At 40.1% G+C, this 16,454-nt stretch overlaps 2 protein-coding genes across 2 annotated transcripts; both read left to right on the forward strand.

Moving 5' to 3' along the window:
- The first annotated feature begins 3,056 nt into the window (after positions 1-3,056).
- On the forward strand, positions 3,057-4,022 carry LOC125111582 (olfactory receptor 52N1). The gene has a single exon (XM_047753572.1). It carries the CDS (start codon positions 3,057-3,059, stop codon positions 4,020-4,022), a length of 966 nt encoding a protein of 321 aa, XP_047609528.1.
- Positions 4,023-15,036: 11,014 nt separating this feature from the next.
- On the forward strand, positions 15,037-15,978 carry LOC125111616 (olfactory receptor 52N5). Its single transcript, XM_047753618.1, has one exon. It carries the CDS (start codon positions 15,037-15,039, stop codon positions 15,976-15,978), a length of 942 nt encoding a protein of 313 aa, XP_047609574.1.
- The last annotated feature ends 476 nt before the right edge of the window (positions 15,979-16,454 follow it).

Genomic DNA, 16,454 nt, shown 5'->3' on the forward strand with positions numbered 1-16,454 from the left:
ACAGATTAGTGTATGTTACTATTAGTGGTTGGTCAATACAATTTACTCTGGGCGAGTGACCTGTATTTACTTTATCATGGATTTTATTCCTGCACAGCTGTGCTTTTGCCCTGGAGCATGGGTCCATGTCTTTCATGTGACTGGAGTGAGATTTCTTTACCTGTGGTGGACTTCACTCCACCCACTCTTCAGTAATGAAACAAACATGTCCACAATCACGCCTCCTGTTTACAGTGAGCTGCTGTATATTTAGATAATCCAAAATGATCCACACAAAAATTATTACATAAGTAAATTTATTAGGGATGCTAAATGTGAGGTCACTTATAAAACACAATTGTTTGCATACCAATAAATATTACCTAATTTTTCTCCAAAAATTTTTTTTCAGTACTGATTTTGAACATGACATCGTGCTAAGTTTTGCAAAAGGTGGACAGATCAATGTCTTCAAAGGATTTAATTCTGAAAGTTCAAAAGATTTCAGAGCTATTTATTCTCTGTTGTTCCTTTAAAAAATTGTGCTGCCAAGAGTCCGAGATTGTGGTTTGGGACAAAATAATTTCTAAAACAATTCCCGACTGCTGACTATGGTCCATAGGACCCATTTTCTGATTCCTGCCTTTTTTTTGTTTGTTTGTTTATAATGTAAGTACGCATACACGGAAATCACCTCCTCTGAGGCCACAGTAGAAAGAGATAGTAACAATTAAGTTTTCCCAGCTCTCTAATTGCAGAAAAGATCATCACACACACACACACACACACACACACACACACACACACACACAGAATAGAAATGTTCCCTCCTCCCTCTGCCTACTCATGGACTCAATATCAGTCTTATATTTCTCTGGCAGGGTCAAGAGCATCACCTAGACATGAATATGACTTAATTTATAGCCACATCTTCAGTTTCTTGAAGAATTCCAGTAGCTTTCAGGGTAAGCGGATTTCTGAATTGGCGGTGCCTTCTTCTTATTAATGGAGTGGGTGCTGATTATGATAACCAAGGGGAGGGGAGAAAGAAGAGAGTGAACAAATAAGGTTATTCTCTTAACTTTTGAAAAGGTACCATGTACCCTATGGTAAGGCTGCATTTAGATACCAGCTTGTGTGCTCCACTTTCACAATGGATAAAACATTCATGCTTCAGCTGCAGAAGCCTAATCCTTGTGGGGAGTATTCTAGGGAGGTCATCCATCCCAATGGCCATGAAAGCTAAAAATAGCAATTCTAAGAGAAAATCATTTATACCATGGTAGGAGAAAAGATATTTATTTTATCCCATGTTTATTCCATATTTTCTCTGTTCCTCATCTGCTTTTCCTTTCAGGGAATTGCTTCATTTCATATCATAGTTATGACATTTGAATTGCTTCTCCATTCAAAGGGGCCCTAGATTTCATCCACTCAAAGGTTTAAGAACTAAGGATATAAAATTTTATAAAACACACATATGAGGAGAGGAGAATCTATTTTTCATAACCTTAAGTTTTCAACAGAGACTCCTCTGAAGTGGCAGGTGAGCCACCCCTCATATGTCGAAGAAGTACTATAAATCTCAATACTGATCGTTTTTTTTGAACAATTATTTTTCTCCAATAGCCCCCTCTATTGGACTGTCCCCATCATGACACTCCGTTTACATCTCATCCCCTAAATCAGCACATTCCAGCCCAACATAGCTTTTGCTTCTTCAGACTTATACATTCAATTTGCATGCATCCTATGTCAACTTTGTTCTTATTTCTTCACAATATGCCATCACACCAAATATTCTCCTTCTTACTACTCATAAGCATTTTGCCGGTCCTATTCTTCCAATATCTTTCTCCACGGACTTCAAAATATACAGAGCACCTTGTCTATGCTGTGAAAAGAGCTTTGGAGATAATACAGACCAAGAGATATTTGATTCTGTGGTCCTCTGAGGTTGTGATTTGGGTAGCAAACAAACACTATATTCTAAGGAAATATCAGTTGTTTTCATTTGAAAGGATGAGTATCCTTGTTCTCATTGGAATGGCCTCTGGAGGCCATAAGAAAAATAGTGCTTTTCACAAATCATTGCATTTCCAGTGATGTGTCACCACCTATTCACTTTAGTACGGATGGAAGGAATTGACAGGGGGGCTTTCGATGATGTGGGGAAGGGGGCTATTATTATTTTTTACCTTTAAGGTCATTCTACAATTTTGCTTAAAGAAAGCTTATGGCATAAGAGTATAATTCATAGTTTTCTGGATTTAATTTTCCTGCAAATCCAAAGTGGGAGGTTTGGGCTAAAACTAGGTGCAAATCGTTATCAGTGTGCCCACTAGATAAAACTGATTAGCTTTGAAAAGTGAGCCAACAAGGATCACTGAAGATTGCTAACATTTCAGAAAGAAATAGGCATCTCTGATTAAGATGGCGATCACCTAGAACACAGCAAATATTTAACCAATCCTTGATTGTCCAGCTGGCCAGTTAGTGGTCAACTCCATCCTGGAGAATGGATTATATGATAAAAAAAAAACAACACATCCAGGAGTTTCCGTTGTGGCTCAGCAGTAGTGAAACTGACTCACATCCATGAGGACGCAGGTTCGATCCCTGGCCTCACTCTGTGGGTTAAGGATCCAGTGTTGCTGTGAGCTGTGGTGTAGGTCACAAATGTGGCTTGGACCTGGCATGGCTGTGGCTGTGGTGTAGGCTGGCAGCTGCAGCTCCGATTTGACCCCTAGCCTGGGAACTTCCACATGCTGCACTTGTGGCCCTAAGAAGACAAAAAAAAAAAAAAAAAAAAAAACCAGATCCAGACACAGCATATCAACTAGACACAGTCAGTGCATCTTGCCAATATCTAATGCTTCAGGAACGGACCCAAGTAGAGTGTACAGTCACATATTCAACATAAGAGAGTACAAATGGTGATGGATTGACAAGAAAGACAAATTACCAGTTCTGGGAAAGAAAATCTTACTTGTCAGCTACTCTATAAACACACATTTTTTTTTTCTGCCTACAGAGCAATTCCATAACGGATCTATCATGTATTTCCAACTGTCGTTATGTCATTTCTAAATGGCTCCAGACTGACTCCAGCCTCCTTCATCCTAAATGGCATCCCTGGTTTGGAAGAAGTGCACCTGCGGATCTCCTTCCCTCTGTGTACCATGTACGGCATCGCCATCACCGGGAACTTCAGCCTCATGTACCTCGTCTACTCTGACGAGGCCTTGCACAGACCAATGTACATCTTCCTAGCCCTTCTCTCCTTCACAGACGTGCTCATGTGCACGAGCACACTCCCCAACACCCTCTGTGTCCTGTGGTTCGACCTTAAGGAGATTGACTTCAAGGCCTGCCTGGCCCAGATGTTCTTCGTGCACACCTTCACGGGGATGGAGTCCGGGGTGCTCATGCTCATGGCCCTGGACCGCTATGTGGCCATCTGCTACCCTCTGCGCTACGCCACCATCCTCACCAATCCCGTCATCGCCAAGGCTGGGCTCCTCACGTTTCTTCGAGGTGTAATGCTTGTTATCCCTTTTGTTTTCCTTACCAAGCGCCTGCCCTTCTGCAGAGGCAATGTCATACCCCACACCTACTGCGACCACATGTCTGTGGCCAAGATATCCTGCGGCAACGTGAAGGTCAATGCCGTCTATGGCCTGATGGTGGCCCTCCTGATCGGGGGCTTCGACATCCTGTGCATCACCGCCTCCTACACCATGATCCTCCGGGCGGTGGTCAGCCTGTCCTCGGCAGAAGCTCGGCAGAAGGCCTTCAGCACCTGCACGGCCCACATCTGTGCCATCGTCATCACCTATGTCCCAGCCTTCTTCACCTTCTTTACCCACCGCTTTGGGGGACACTCCATTCCCCCACACATACATATTATTATGGCTAATCTCTATCTACTTATGCCTCCCACAATGAATCCTATTGTGTACGGGGTGAAAACAAAGCAGATACGAGAACGTGTCAGTAGGATCTTGCTTAAGGGAAAGGACAGCTCTTCTCATAATATTTAAGGAGAGTCTTCTGAGAAGTTAGAGTCCTCTTAGCTTGAGAGCATCAGGTCAATGGGGAGCCCTCCCAATGAAAGCAGGTATCTGGTCACTGGCAACATTTGTAGGTGACTTTTATTTTTCTACTTCTACACATGTAGGCACAGACCTCTTCTGAAATGCCATGTTCTCCAAAGCCTCTTTTACTCATAGGAGACTTCCACGTTCAATGCATCTAATCTTCACAGACAGATGTCTTCTCTCCTGAATGACAGTCTACAAAATGATCCAGTGGTTGGCCCATGAGGACTGGAGTTGAACTTTTAAGACATATTTAAATCCCTGGCAAAACGTGAGCTGTGTTCGGGGAGGCCTATACTATTTATCTCAGCATGCGCCTGCCCAAACCATCTGGAGTTCATGCTTATTTTCAAGTTCTTGTCTGCTGTTTTCTTTCCTCTGTTTGTCAGACGCTCATCCAGCCACACATATTTATGTTCACCAGAAAACTTGTAAAGGGTGTGAGGTGGAGCATACGCATGATACCCAGGAGCCGTGTCTATCGCCATTAAGTGGAGTAAATAAATAATTGAATAAAATGTCATGAGAAAGAGATAAAATACATCTTGTATGATTTTATTTACGTTCACCCATAGGCAGAACTCATTTAACAGGGTGAGAAATCAGGTGAGGTTTAACTTGGAGAATGAGGGTCCAGGTAATAGAGAGACGATGAGGGAACTTTTGAGGTGCTGTCAAGGATTTAGTTATTGACTGAAGGGCAACTACAAGCTATATCCACTTGGTGATATTTCATGAAACTGTACACTTATGCATATGCATATTATGTTTCAACTAAATATTTATTTAGAATAATACATCTTGAGTGCATTTCCCGATCTCCCTAAACTAGTCTCCTATGCTCTCTGTCTATGGCTTACAAAGTCTATATACATTCTTTTCTTTCATAAGTATGCTAACTTTAGTGCAAATCATATGTAAATTTATAAAAAGTATATTCCAACAACATGGACAAGATAATCATGAGAAAAAAATCTAAATCTTCATCTTGAAAATCACTTTCATCTAGTTCTTTTGCAGAGACAGCCTTTTAAAAATATTGCATATGGAGTTCCCGTCATGACACAGTGGTTAACGAATCCGACTAGGAACCATGAGGTTGAGGGTTCGATCCCTGGCCTCGCTCAGTGGGTTAAGGATCCGGCGTTGCCATGAGCTGTGGTGTAGATTGCAGATGCGGCTTGGATCCTGCGTTGCTGTGGCTGTGGTGTAGGCTGGCGGCTACAGCTCCGATTCGACCCCTAGCCAGGGAACCTCCATATACCACAGGTGCAGCCCTAAAAAAGGCAAAAAGACAAAAAAAATAATAAAATAAAAACGTTGTATATGTATGTGTACGGTTTGTTGTTCTTTGTGCTGCTAATTACTTCTTTTATTCAAGCTATTTTTGAACTTTAGTGAAATTACCAGCTACTCTGTTTTAGACAACTAAGAATTTTAACTCAATTTTAATATGCCACCGGTGTGATTTATGTGCGTGTATATGTGTGTACATATGTAGGGTATTTATAAGTATAAAGACATACGCAGGTTATATATACACACATGTACACACACGTATGTGCATATTCTTTCCATTCTATTTCCAGCCTCATTGTGAGTCAGTTATGTCTCTTATTATCAATTCTTAAGACCATTAACGCTTGATATAATTCTAAAAATCTTTGCAGATTTGTGCATAATTAGGTCATAATAGCTGAAAACTAATACATAATACTTAATTTACTATAGTTATGTGAATAACACAAATATCGAGGATGAATGTATATTTCTTGACGACCAAGGCAGGATTATATTTCCTTCTCTGCTGATTCAGTGTCGCCATCCTTTGTTTTGCAGGAGAGTATTTCCAGCATCGATGTTTTCCAGAGATATCTGATAATGTATCACAAACCTAAAACAATACAATTTCTTTGGAGCATGAGCAAGCAGACAATTTGAAAATAACTTTTACAGCAGAAAAGCATAAATGATAGAAAAGATATCTAAGGAAAGAAAATAAAGTTGTAAAGAAATCTCACAGAAAGGGGAAAAAGAGCAGGCAAATGTAAAATTAGAAAGGAAAGTATAGAGATGAGAACTTCCCTCAAGGAGGGTTAATGTCTGACTTTTAGAATGTATATGAAAACAGAAACTGTTAAGGCAAAGAGAAAACTTACCCAGACTACATGATAGTATTTCTTATAACTAAGTTCAAAATTTGTATTTTAAGAAATATCAAGAAGTACTAAAATACCTAGAAAAATTATTTATGAAAGACTCAAACCTGGGCACACTACTGTAAAATTTAAAAAAAATGAGTGAAAAGATCCAAAAAAAATTTTAGGTAGAAAATAAAGATCAAAATACATAAAAAAATTAAATCACATTTACAGAATTGAAAAGGATGCCTGCCAGCAGGTATTGATGCTAAAAGATAATGCGCAAGTTTTCTTACTTGTGAAAAGAAGTAATTACTAGACTAGAATTCTGTACTTAATGAATAATCAGTCTGGTATGTGAACAGTAAAGTCATTTTAGACACAACAGAAGTGATGAATGGATTTGTATAATACATCTTCTTAGAGGGTTATTTCGAGATGTACTCCAAAAACTGAGGGAACAACCCAACATATGCTGATATATGGAATTCAGGAGTTAGTGGTTTCAGTCTAGAAAACCAAAAAAAAAAAAAAAAGAAAAAGGAAAAAAGAGAAAGAAAACAAAAATGTTCCAATGGAGAGCATTAAAGAAACATTTCTTGTAGACAACTTTTCAATCATTACCTTTAGGTTCAGTCAATTTCTCATTGTCACCATTACCTGGCACTCGCACCATTTCTGCCACAACATCAAGGGGGTATTTCAAGGGGTAAGTTCCGAAATCCTTACAGCTCCTCTTGAGGACATATTCCAAGAAAGATTTCTTACACATTCATATGCCCTCTCTCTTACTCCCCCCTCACAAGATTAATTACCATTTATTTAGCTACATGAAGTGTTAACTTGTTCTGAATGCTCTACATACCTTATCTCTAATTTTGAAACAATTCTGCAGGTACTCGTTCTTGGCTGCATTTTTTTTTTTTTTTTGAGCATACTGAAACTTGAATAGCGGAATTAACTTCCTGAGGCCACAAAGATTCAGGAGACACCTAAGACTGGAACCAAGAAAATTCATGTTTCTTTTTGAAATTTTATCGTATTGGGGTAAAAATATTTCACATGAGATTCTACCCTCTGAACAAATTTTTAAGTGTGCAAATTGTTGGCTAAACATGCAACCGTGTGCAGGTCCCTAGAGCTTATTCGGCTTGCCTAACTGAAGCTCCGTGAGGATTAACTGGTAACTCCCCATTTCCCCTTCCCACGCCCTCTGGAAACCACCACTCCGCTCCAGTCTTCCTCTATGGGAATCTGACAGTTCTAGATCCTCATCCAAGTGACTTCATGGAGTTTCAGCTTCCCGTGATCGAGTGATTCACTTAGCATAATGTCCTCAGGGGCATCCTCATTGGACGTGAAACAGGGCCATCCATGCTGTAGCTTTTTGCACATTGCAAAACGTTCCTCTTTTCAAAGTCCGAGTAGTATCCCTCTGTATGCATACACCACCTATTTCACCCATTGCTGTGTCTATGGACATTCAGGCTGTTTCCACCTCTTGGCCATTATGGATAGTGTTACAATGAAAACACCAGCGCAGATATCTCTTTGAGATCCCGATTCCAAACTTCTCTGGATAAACATCAAGTAGTGAGATTGCTGGATCATGTGGTAGTTCTATCTAAAATTTTTTGAAGAAAATTCATATGGTTTCCATCGTTGCTACAATACTTCGCATTCCAATTTTTCCGCAATCTCACCAATACTTATTTTCTTTTGTTTTTTGATATTAGCCATCTTGACAAGTGTCAAGTGATACCTCATTACAGTTTGGGATTTAAATTTCCCTACTGATTAGTGATGTTGAGCATCTTTTCATATACCTTTCAGCCATTTATTTGTTTATTTGTTTGTTTGTTTGCTTTTGAGGGCTGTGCCCACGGCACATGGAAGTTCCCAGGCTAGGGGTTGAATTGGAGCTACAGCTGCCAGGCTACACCACAGCCACAGCAACGTGGGATCCAAACTACATCTGTGACCTGCACCACAGCTCATGGCAATGCCTGTATCCCCTACCCACTGAGCGGGGCCAGGGATCAAACCCGCATCTTCATGGATGCTAGTTGGATTCATTTTGCTGCACCACAAAGGGAATTCCTTGGCCATTTATATGTCTTTGGAGAAATGTTTATGAGTCCAGAGCCCATTTTTTTTTAAAAAACTGGGTTATTAATGCTTCTTGCAATTGAATTGTAGGAGCTCCTTATATATTTTATCTTTTTTTAAAATTATTTCTTATTATTTTTTTCCCACTGTACAGCAAGGGCGTCAGGTTATCCTCACATGTATACATTACAATTACATTTTACCTTATATATTTTAGATATTAATCTTCTGTAGGATGTATACCCTGCAAGTATTTTCCCCCAATTCCATACACTGCCTTTTCACTCTGTTGATTGCATTCTTTCCTTCATTAACACTGTCTCATTTTATTTCTTCCAAGAATTGAAATCTTTCATCCATTGCTGATCACTTCACTTTACTCCTTTTTTACACTATATTTTCTCCTTGCAATGTGTTACTTTTTGATGCCAGGAGAAATTTTTAACTCATAACCACACCTTTATTTCTAATTTCTTGACAGAGATAATTTTACATAAATAATTAAAGAAAATGATTTGAATAAACCTATTTATATTAGTCTGTGCATCACTGAGAATTTATTTGTCCTTTAAAAATTTATTTATTTATTTATTTATTTATTTATATTTTTGCTTTTTAGGGCTGCACCCGCAGCATATGGAAGTTCCCAGGCGAGGGGTCAAATCAGAGCTGTAGCAGCCACAGCAACTAGGGTTCCAAGCCACGTCTGTGACATACACCACTGCTCATGGCAATGATGGATCCTTAACCCAATGTGTGAGGCCAGGTATTGAACCGGCATCCTCATGGATCCTGGTTGGGTTGGTTATCGGTGAGCCACTATGGGAACTCCCTGAAATTTTTATTTTCAATGAGATATAATTGGCACACAACATTACATGAAGTCAAGGTAGACAGTGTGTGTTATTTGATTTATTTCCATATTTCAATATGACTACCACCATGGTATTAGCTAATGTTCCTACTACGCTATATAATTACCATTTCTTTTTTTGTGGTCAGAAAAGTTAAGATCTAGTCTTTTAGTAACTTTGAAGTTTATAATACAATATTTTGTCTATAATTACTAAGCTGTACCTTAGCTCTCCAGGATTTATTTATCTACTGATTCAAGTTCATACTTTTAAACAATTGTTCAATCCCACTCCTCCCCCGCCTCTGGCAGCCACCATTCTACTCTCTGTTCTTATGATGTTGGCCTTTTTAGATGCCACATCTAAGTGATATCATACATATTTGTCTTTCTCTGATTTATCTTACTGAGCTTAATGCCTTCAAGACTCATCCATGTTGTTGCAAATGGCAGAATTTCTTTCTCATGGCTGAGAAAGAAATCACATATATGTATAAATTGAAACAATTGGTGAGAAGTAACCTGTGGCCCTGATTTAAAAAAATTACATGTGCCTGGAAATGAGGAGATACAGAATCCTAACAGCATGCATCTCTTTTCTTTTCCCTTTTCTTTTCTTTTCTTTTCTTTTTCCTTCCTTCCTTCCTTCCTTTCTTTCTTTTTCCGCGCCCTGCTCAGGGACAGATGTATTTCTTACTGATGGAAGCGTGCGTTATTTAAACTTCTTTTTACTGCTGTATTTTTCTCTTGTTAAATTGAGTATGATATTTCAGAATTCAGAATAAAAAATAAACATGTTATAAAATCACACAGATATATTTTGCTTTATTTTTAGTTGCCTTAGGCAAGAATTTCCAACTCCCAGTCCTAAAGATGGGCTATCTGTACCTTGGCAGTTACGTTCCAGACTCTCTTATTTGGGGACCAGCTATGTTTGGGGGTTTTGCTTTCTCCAAACATCTGAAGCTCTGCATCAGGCTTTCCCTTGGGGATCTGTGGTCTCTGGGGGCTCCTCAGCCCTGTTTCACATTGAGACTTGGGGATCCTGAGGATATATGAGATTAAGCCTGTTTCCTGTGGGAAGCCTGCTAGACGAAGCCCTTCAGATCGACGGTCTACAAGGTGAAACCAGGGTGCTACCGTCGTGCACATGCCTGCGCCCTCTTCCTGGCATGAGCACCTTTCACATTCCTTTTTTTCTGGCGCTCCATTGTGGGTAAGGCAATGCTTTTCAGATATTTTGATTCCAAGAGTCTTATTGTCTGACAAAACCTAGTCTTGTTCTAGTCTGCCTGTGTCATCGCGGGGATCAAAGGCATCGTCCTACAAAGGAGGACGTTTGGTGATTTCTTTGGGAAAATTTAGGATGAACGCGATCATGCCACCTTCACAGCAGAGGAGTAAGGGGCGTCTGCTCTTGGGTGAGCAGGAGAGAAACGTGACATGCTCAAAATCTCCTTTAGAGCAGAGAGCATCCTTCTCTTTTTGTTTATTCATTTTTAGAAATACAGAGACAGAGACTTAGACAGTAGGAACTCTAAGATGCCTTTTATCAGGAAAAGGTAAACAGATACCTGCCTCTCCCTCGAAGTTACTAGCCCGCATTTCCCCACCAACTTTCATTTCTTCAGTTCAACTTGCAGTCATCCGATCTAACTCCAATTTATTTCTTTGGTTAATCCAGGTACTATCCTCATTCATGGGATAGAATAGGTAGCAGATCTGGCCCATATACTAAAGCAGCGCGCAGGTCAGTAAAGGGATATGATAAATATACCAATAATTCTGGGACAGGTCTCCGGGTTATCATCATCATGAAAAACAGGGAAAATATGAGGGTGGCAGAGACAGGGGAAAAGTGATATCCAAGCAGACAACCTGGTTTGGATCGGAAAAGAAGGGGACGCATTTAATCAGTATGTAGTAGAAAGAGTTCAGCAGGCTATCAGACACGCTGCATCTTGGTTAGATAGAATGGCTGTGATCATATTGAACGGGTGCACTCATTAAAAGAATGCAATTAAATTCATAGATGAACCTGAATAATAAAGAGGTAAATATATTTAAGTAGATAAATACAGACACCCGAATAGTACCGCTGCCCTGCTGCCATTTTATCTACAGACATATGGATAAATATTTGAGTTGGTATGCAAGTTGGCTGTTTATGCATAAGTAAACCTAACAGAACCCGAGGAGAGTCACAGAAGAGCCTTATGCTAAGCGCTGAAGGGTGCACTGCCTGGCCCTCGGTGGATGCTTACTGTCTAAAAATTTAACAGATTGAACAGATTACTTTAGAGTCCATACACTTGAAACATTCAGTCTCGATGATAACACTACGTCTCACTAAACAACTGAATTTGACATTTTGGAAAAAACATTGCTGAACAGCAATAACAGGAGATGAAACAGTCTCAAAGAATCTAGAATTCTCTCTTCTGAATCCAGCTTTTTTCCTAACATTCCTTGGCAGGAGATCATGGAGCAGACAGATGCTTCAGATGCCTGCAAGAATTTTCTCCTGTGTCCCAGATCCTAAATTCCTCTAAAAAACACTGTTCTCCTGGTCCATCTCTAGAGACACATAGCACAAATGCGGGAAAAACGTAAAAAAGCAAGCCTTCTTGGCCTTCCTGGGTCCTAAGCAGTACCTGATTCATCCTGATTTTTCTGGGGGCGGAGAGCAAGCGCTTGTCTAAAGAAGCCTGTTTTCTGTTTTAAAACAGCCAGAGGCGACGATGTTTGCTGCACACGCTTTGCACCAAACGGTTGCCGGGTGTGGGATGAGGAGACGGCAGGAGCCGCCGTGTTCGTGGTGATCACTGTGCTTTCTGTCGCCTCGTGCAGGGCCAGACGCTTGGACCCGGTAATGGAATCTATTGGCATCGAGAGGGAGGGTGAGTTGGTATGGCCTGGCACCGCGGTGGCAGAGCCTGGTGTGCTTTTTGGCCTACAGTGTGTTATTGTGTCTCTTTCATTGAAAAAAGCCCAGCACAATGCTCAGCAAAATCCTTGACATTCATCTCCCTTGCTGAGCTTTTATCCTTGTACTTCCAATACTTCTCTAAGGTCTGTCTCCCTATGACTTCACCAGAACCACAGGCAAAAATAAGGAAGTGGGAGAGGTTCAGGGTAAGTCTGCATAGAACTTATTAAAAAAAATTACCTTCCCCTTTGAAAAGGACAGTGTGAACCAGCCCACACAATATCCTCTTATTCTTTACAAAGACAAAGGCTGGAGGACGGGGCAAGGAGAAATTGTAAGAGACAAGGGTACAGGTCCCAGGTTAGAAACACAAAATCTATTATGCCAGAAAAAAAAAAACAAGCAAGCAAATAAAAATAAAAACAAATAAAATGAGAAAATAAATGGTCAATCCACTGCTTGTTAGACTTTATAAAGAATTTGGTGGCGTGAAACAGATGTAACGTGTGAGGTGGAAAAGCCTAGATTTCACTCTGATTTAATCGCTGATAGCTCTGCGCAAGCAAATTAAGTCTCTTGTCCCTGGGTCAGGGAATTTTGTCACAAGACTTTATCCTAGACTATGGGATGAACGGTCCTTTTTAGAGGAAGTGACCTTCAATCTCAGTATTCAAAGAAGACATCAAGATAAGGATATGGGAGAGAGAGTTTCAATAAGGGAAAGTAATAGATCAAAGTCAATATAGGCTTGAGATCTATGAAGTATTTTGGGATTTGCAAGTAGTTAGCAATGTTTAAGCAAAAAATGCTATGATACGGTGACCTTACAATTCGTCATCCAGGACTTTGGGGGTACTTAGGGAATGGAAAGAAATAACATGGCAAAGAGAAGATCAGACCTCAATTTTAATTTATTGAATACCATATCATGAAATTTGAGCTCTGTACTCAAATTGTGGAGAAGACACTGAAGATTATTAAGCAGTGGATTAAAATGTCTCCAAAATTATGCTATAGGACAAATTTGATTGGAAAAAGACCGGAGGCAAAGCAAAGAAATCAGCTGATACAGCTGCGTGGTTTTTAAAAGACCGTAAGCGTGGTACTAGGAAGGAAAGGCTTATGTTAAAAATATTTCTGGATTTTAAAATACAGATTTTTATACTTTAAGAATAAAAAATAATACATAAATATATAAATAAAATACAGATTTTTTCCCCCTTATCTGAGGATAGAATACAGATAATATACTTGTGGGAGTGACCTGAACAGAGTAAGAACCGAGACATGTTACATTATAGGGAAATATACCCAAGACGAGGTAGAGGCAGGATGGAGAAGGTCACGAAGATGTTGGCAGAGCCTGTTGTAGATGATGTGACACCGCTACCTAAACAACGGACTCAAAGCTGGAGCTTCTTTGAGTATATGGGATAGAACTTAAGTGATGTTTTTTCTTTTTCTTTTTTTTTTTTGTCTTTTTTAGGGCTGCTCCCGTGGCATGTGGAGGTTCCCAGGCTAGGGATCGAATCAGAGCTGTAGCCGCCGGCCTACACCCCAGCCACAGCAACACCAGATCCGAGCCACCTCTGCAAGCTACACCACAGCTCACGGCAACGCCAGGTCCTCAACCCACTGAGCAAGGGCAGGAATCGAACCCGCAACCTCATGGTTCCTAGTTGGATTCATTAACCACTGATCCACAATGGGAACTCCTTAAGTGATGTTTTAGTCTTGGACGTGGTGAAAGTCTTGGACCGTCTGTGAAAATGTAAGATGGAAAATCCAGTACGCATTTAGAAGGGAGACTCAACAATGGTAACAGACTTTCCTCTGAATTAATTCTCTGAAAGGTATCTTCTGTTCGCTGTACTTGAGGTCGTGAGAGTGGAACTATTTCCAAGAGAGAGAATAAAGGGAGAGTCTAGAGAACGAGCTCTGAAGAATGAGCTGAAAACAGAAAGGAAAGACATTCCCTCAATGACTTGGAGGATTACAGGGTATTTTGATAAAAGGGGATTTCTTATTTTTCTTTCATACAATAATCAGATAGATTGACTTTCAAGGACACTATACTTGAATCTCACATCCAGGTATCCAATCTGTCAGATACTAGTCTAGGAGTAAAATGAACTTCTGATTTTTTTTAGAACTTTTTTTCCCTTTTTTTGCCATGTCTATGGTATGCAGAAGTTCCCAGGCTAGGGATCAATGCTGTACCACATCAGTGACAATCTGAGGTCCTTAAATGGATAGGCCACCAGGGAGCTCTGATTTTTCCCAGAATCTTTGAGGTAGGGATCATTAGCCTTGCCTTATAGATGATCAGCTGAGGCTTTACGAATGCGGTCACACAGATAGCATAGAAAGAGTTGAAATTTGAATGAGATCTTATTTTGAATGCATAACCATACCAGCATATATTGCTGCATAAAATTAATGTAATAAATACTGGGCTATTTTCATGCAATTATAACTTGCTATCATAAGCTACAAACTCTGTCAAACCAGGATGTAGGGTAGGGTAAAGGCATTACAGGAATTTTAGGGCAATATATGAATATTATTTCTGTCCCTGAATCTAGTTTTGTGACATTTGACATTATTTGAGCTTCCTTTGACTCAGTTTCTTCTTCTACTTGATGACAAAACAAACACTACAACTTTGTGGTTACGGCTTTAAAATTACGCTTAGATCATTTATAAACTTTAAAAATATTTCCTGTAATATACCGTTATTCCATATATTGTATATTTTCATAGTCACTCTTATTCAAAATTGTTGGTACTATTACAAATGTAATTCTGTTACAGAGTTGTCTGCCTTCTCAAGGATGATCTAGGGAACTAAATTTCTATTTTTTAGATTTCTTCTCCTCAGGATAGAGATCGATGGAAAAATAGAAGTTCTTTACTGAGTTAGCCATGCTGGTTTCCAACAATTCATATGTGCCCCCCCAATTTTTTATTCTGAATGGAATTCCTGGTTTGGAAAGAGTACACGTATGGCTCTCCCTCCCATTCTGCACAATGTATATCATCTCCCTCGTGGGAAACCTCGGCCTCGTGTACCTCATTCATCACGAAGAGTCCCTACATCGCCCGATGTATCTTTTTCTGGCAATGCTGTCCCTCATTGACCTCCTTACCTGCACCACGACTCTGCCCAATGCACTCTGCATCTTCTGGTTCCGTCTCAAGGAAATAGACTTCAATGCTTGTTTAGTACAGATGTTTTTTGTCCATGGGTTCACAGGTGTGGAGTCTGGTGTGCTCATGCTCATGGCTCTGGACCGCTATGTGGCCATTTGCTACCCCTTGCGTTATGCCACCATCCTCACTAACCCTGTTATTGCCAAAGCTGGGCTTGCCACCTTCCTGAGAGGTGTGTTGCTGATGATTCCTTTTCCATTCTTGGTCAAGCGCTTGTCCTTCTGCCAAAGCAATGTTATATCCCATACATATTGTGACCACATGTCAGTGGTGAAGTTATCCTGTGCCAGCATCAAGATCAATGTCATCTACGGTCTTTTGGTTGCTCTCCTGATTGGAGTGTTTGACATCTGCTGTATATCTGTGTCTTACACCATGATCCTCCGGGCAGTGGTCAGTCTCTCATCCACAGATGCTCGGCAGAAGGCCTTCGGCACCTGCACTGCCCATATATCTGCCATCATCGTCACTTACGTTCCAGCCTTCTTCACTTTCTTTACCCACCGTTTTGGGGAACACACCATCCCCCCTTCTCTTCACATCATTGTGGCTAATCTTTACCTCCTTCTTCCCCCAACTCTGAATCCCGTTGTTTATGGAGTAAAGACAAAGCAGATCCGAGACAATGTCATAAAGCTCCTCCGGGGTGAGTAAAGCGCAAAGATTCAGACTCCTGAAATTAGGCAGAAGATGACAGAAAAACGGCAAAGAAGAGACTCACCTGTGATCTCACACAATTATTATATTTTTCATGAGCTATTTTTTGCAACCACAGTGGGAAAATTTATTGATAATTCTGGGTTTATATTCCAGTGCTTTCTCTTCTTTTTCTCCATCATTAAGTTTAACCAAGTCATTGATGTTGGCTCGCTACAACGTTCCTCTACTGTATCTATGTAAGATATTTTCTTAACGTTTTAGGAGGGTTCTTGAGTGTTTTATTTGTATTTGTAATTCTCCTTATCGATAAAAAATGGGATTGCCCTTTGGGACACTTCCCAGACTGGGTCGTCTTTGAAGCCAACATTCGTTTTATGAATTATATTGATAATATACAGGTAATAATGGCAGTCATGGGTTTTATAAGAATAGCATTTAGGAAGCTAATTGTAGCTAATCATATTGTAAAA

The sequence above is a fragment of the Phacochoerus africanus genome, chromosome 11 (genome assembly GCF_016906955.1).
Source record: "Phacochoerus africanus isolate WHEZ1 chromosome 11, ROS_Pafr_v1, whole genome shotgun sequence".
Taxonomy (NCBI): Eukaryota; Metazoa; Chordata; class Mammalia; order Artiodactyla; family Suidae; genus Phacochoerus; species Phacochoerus africanus.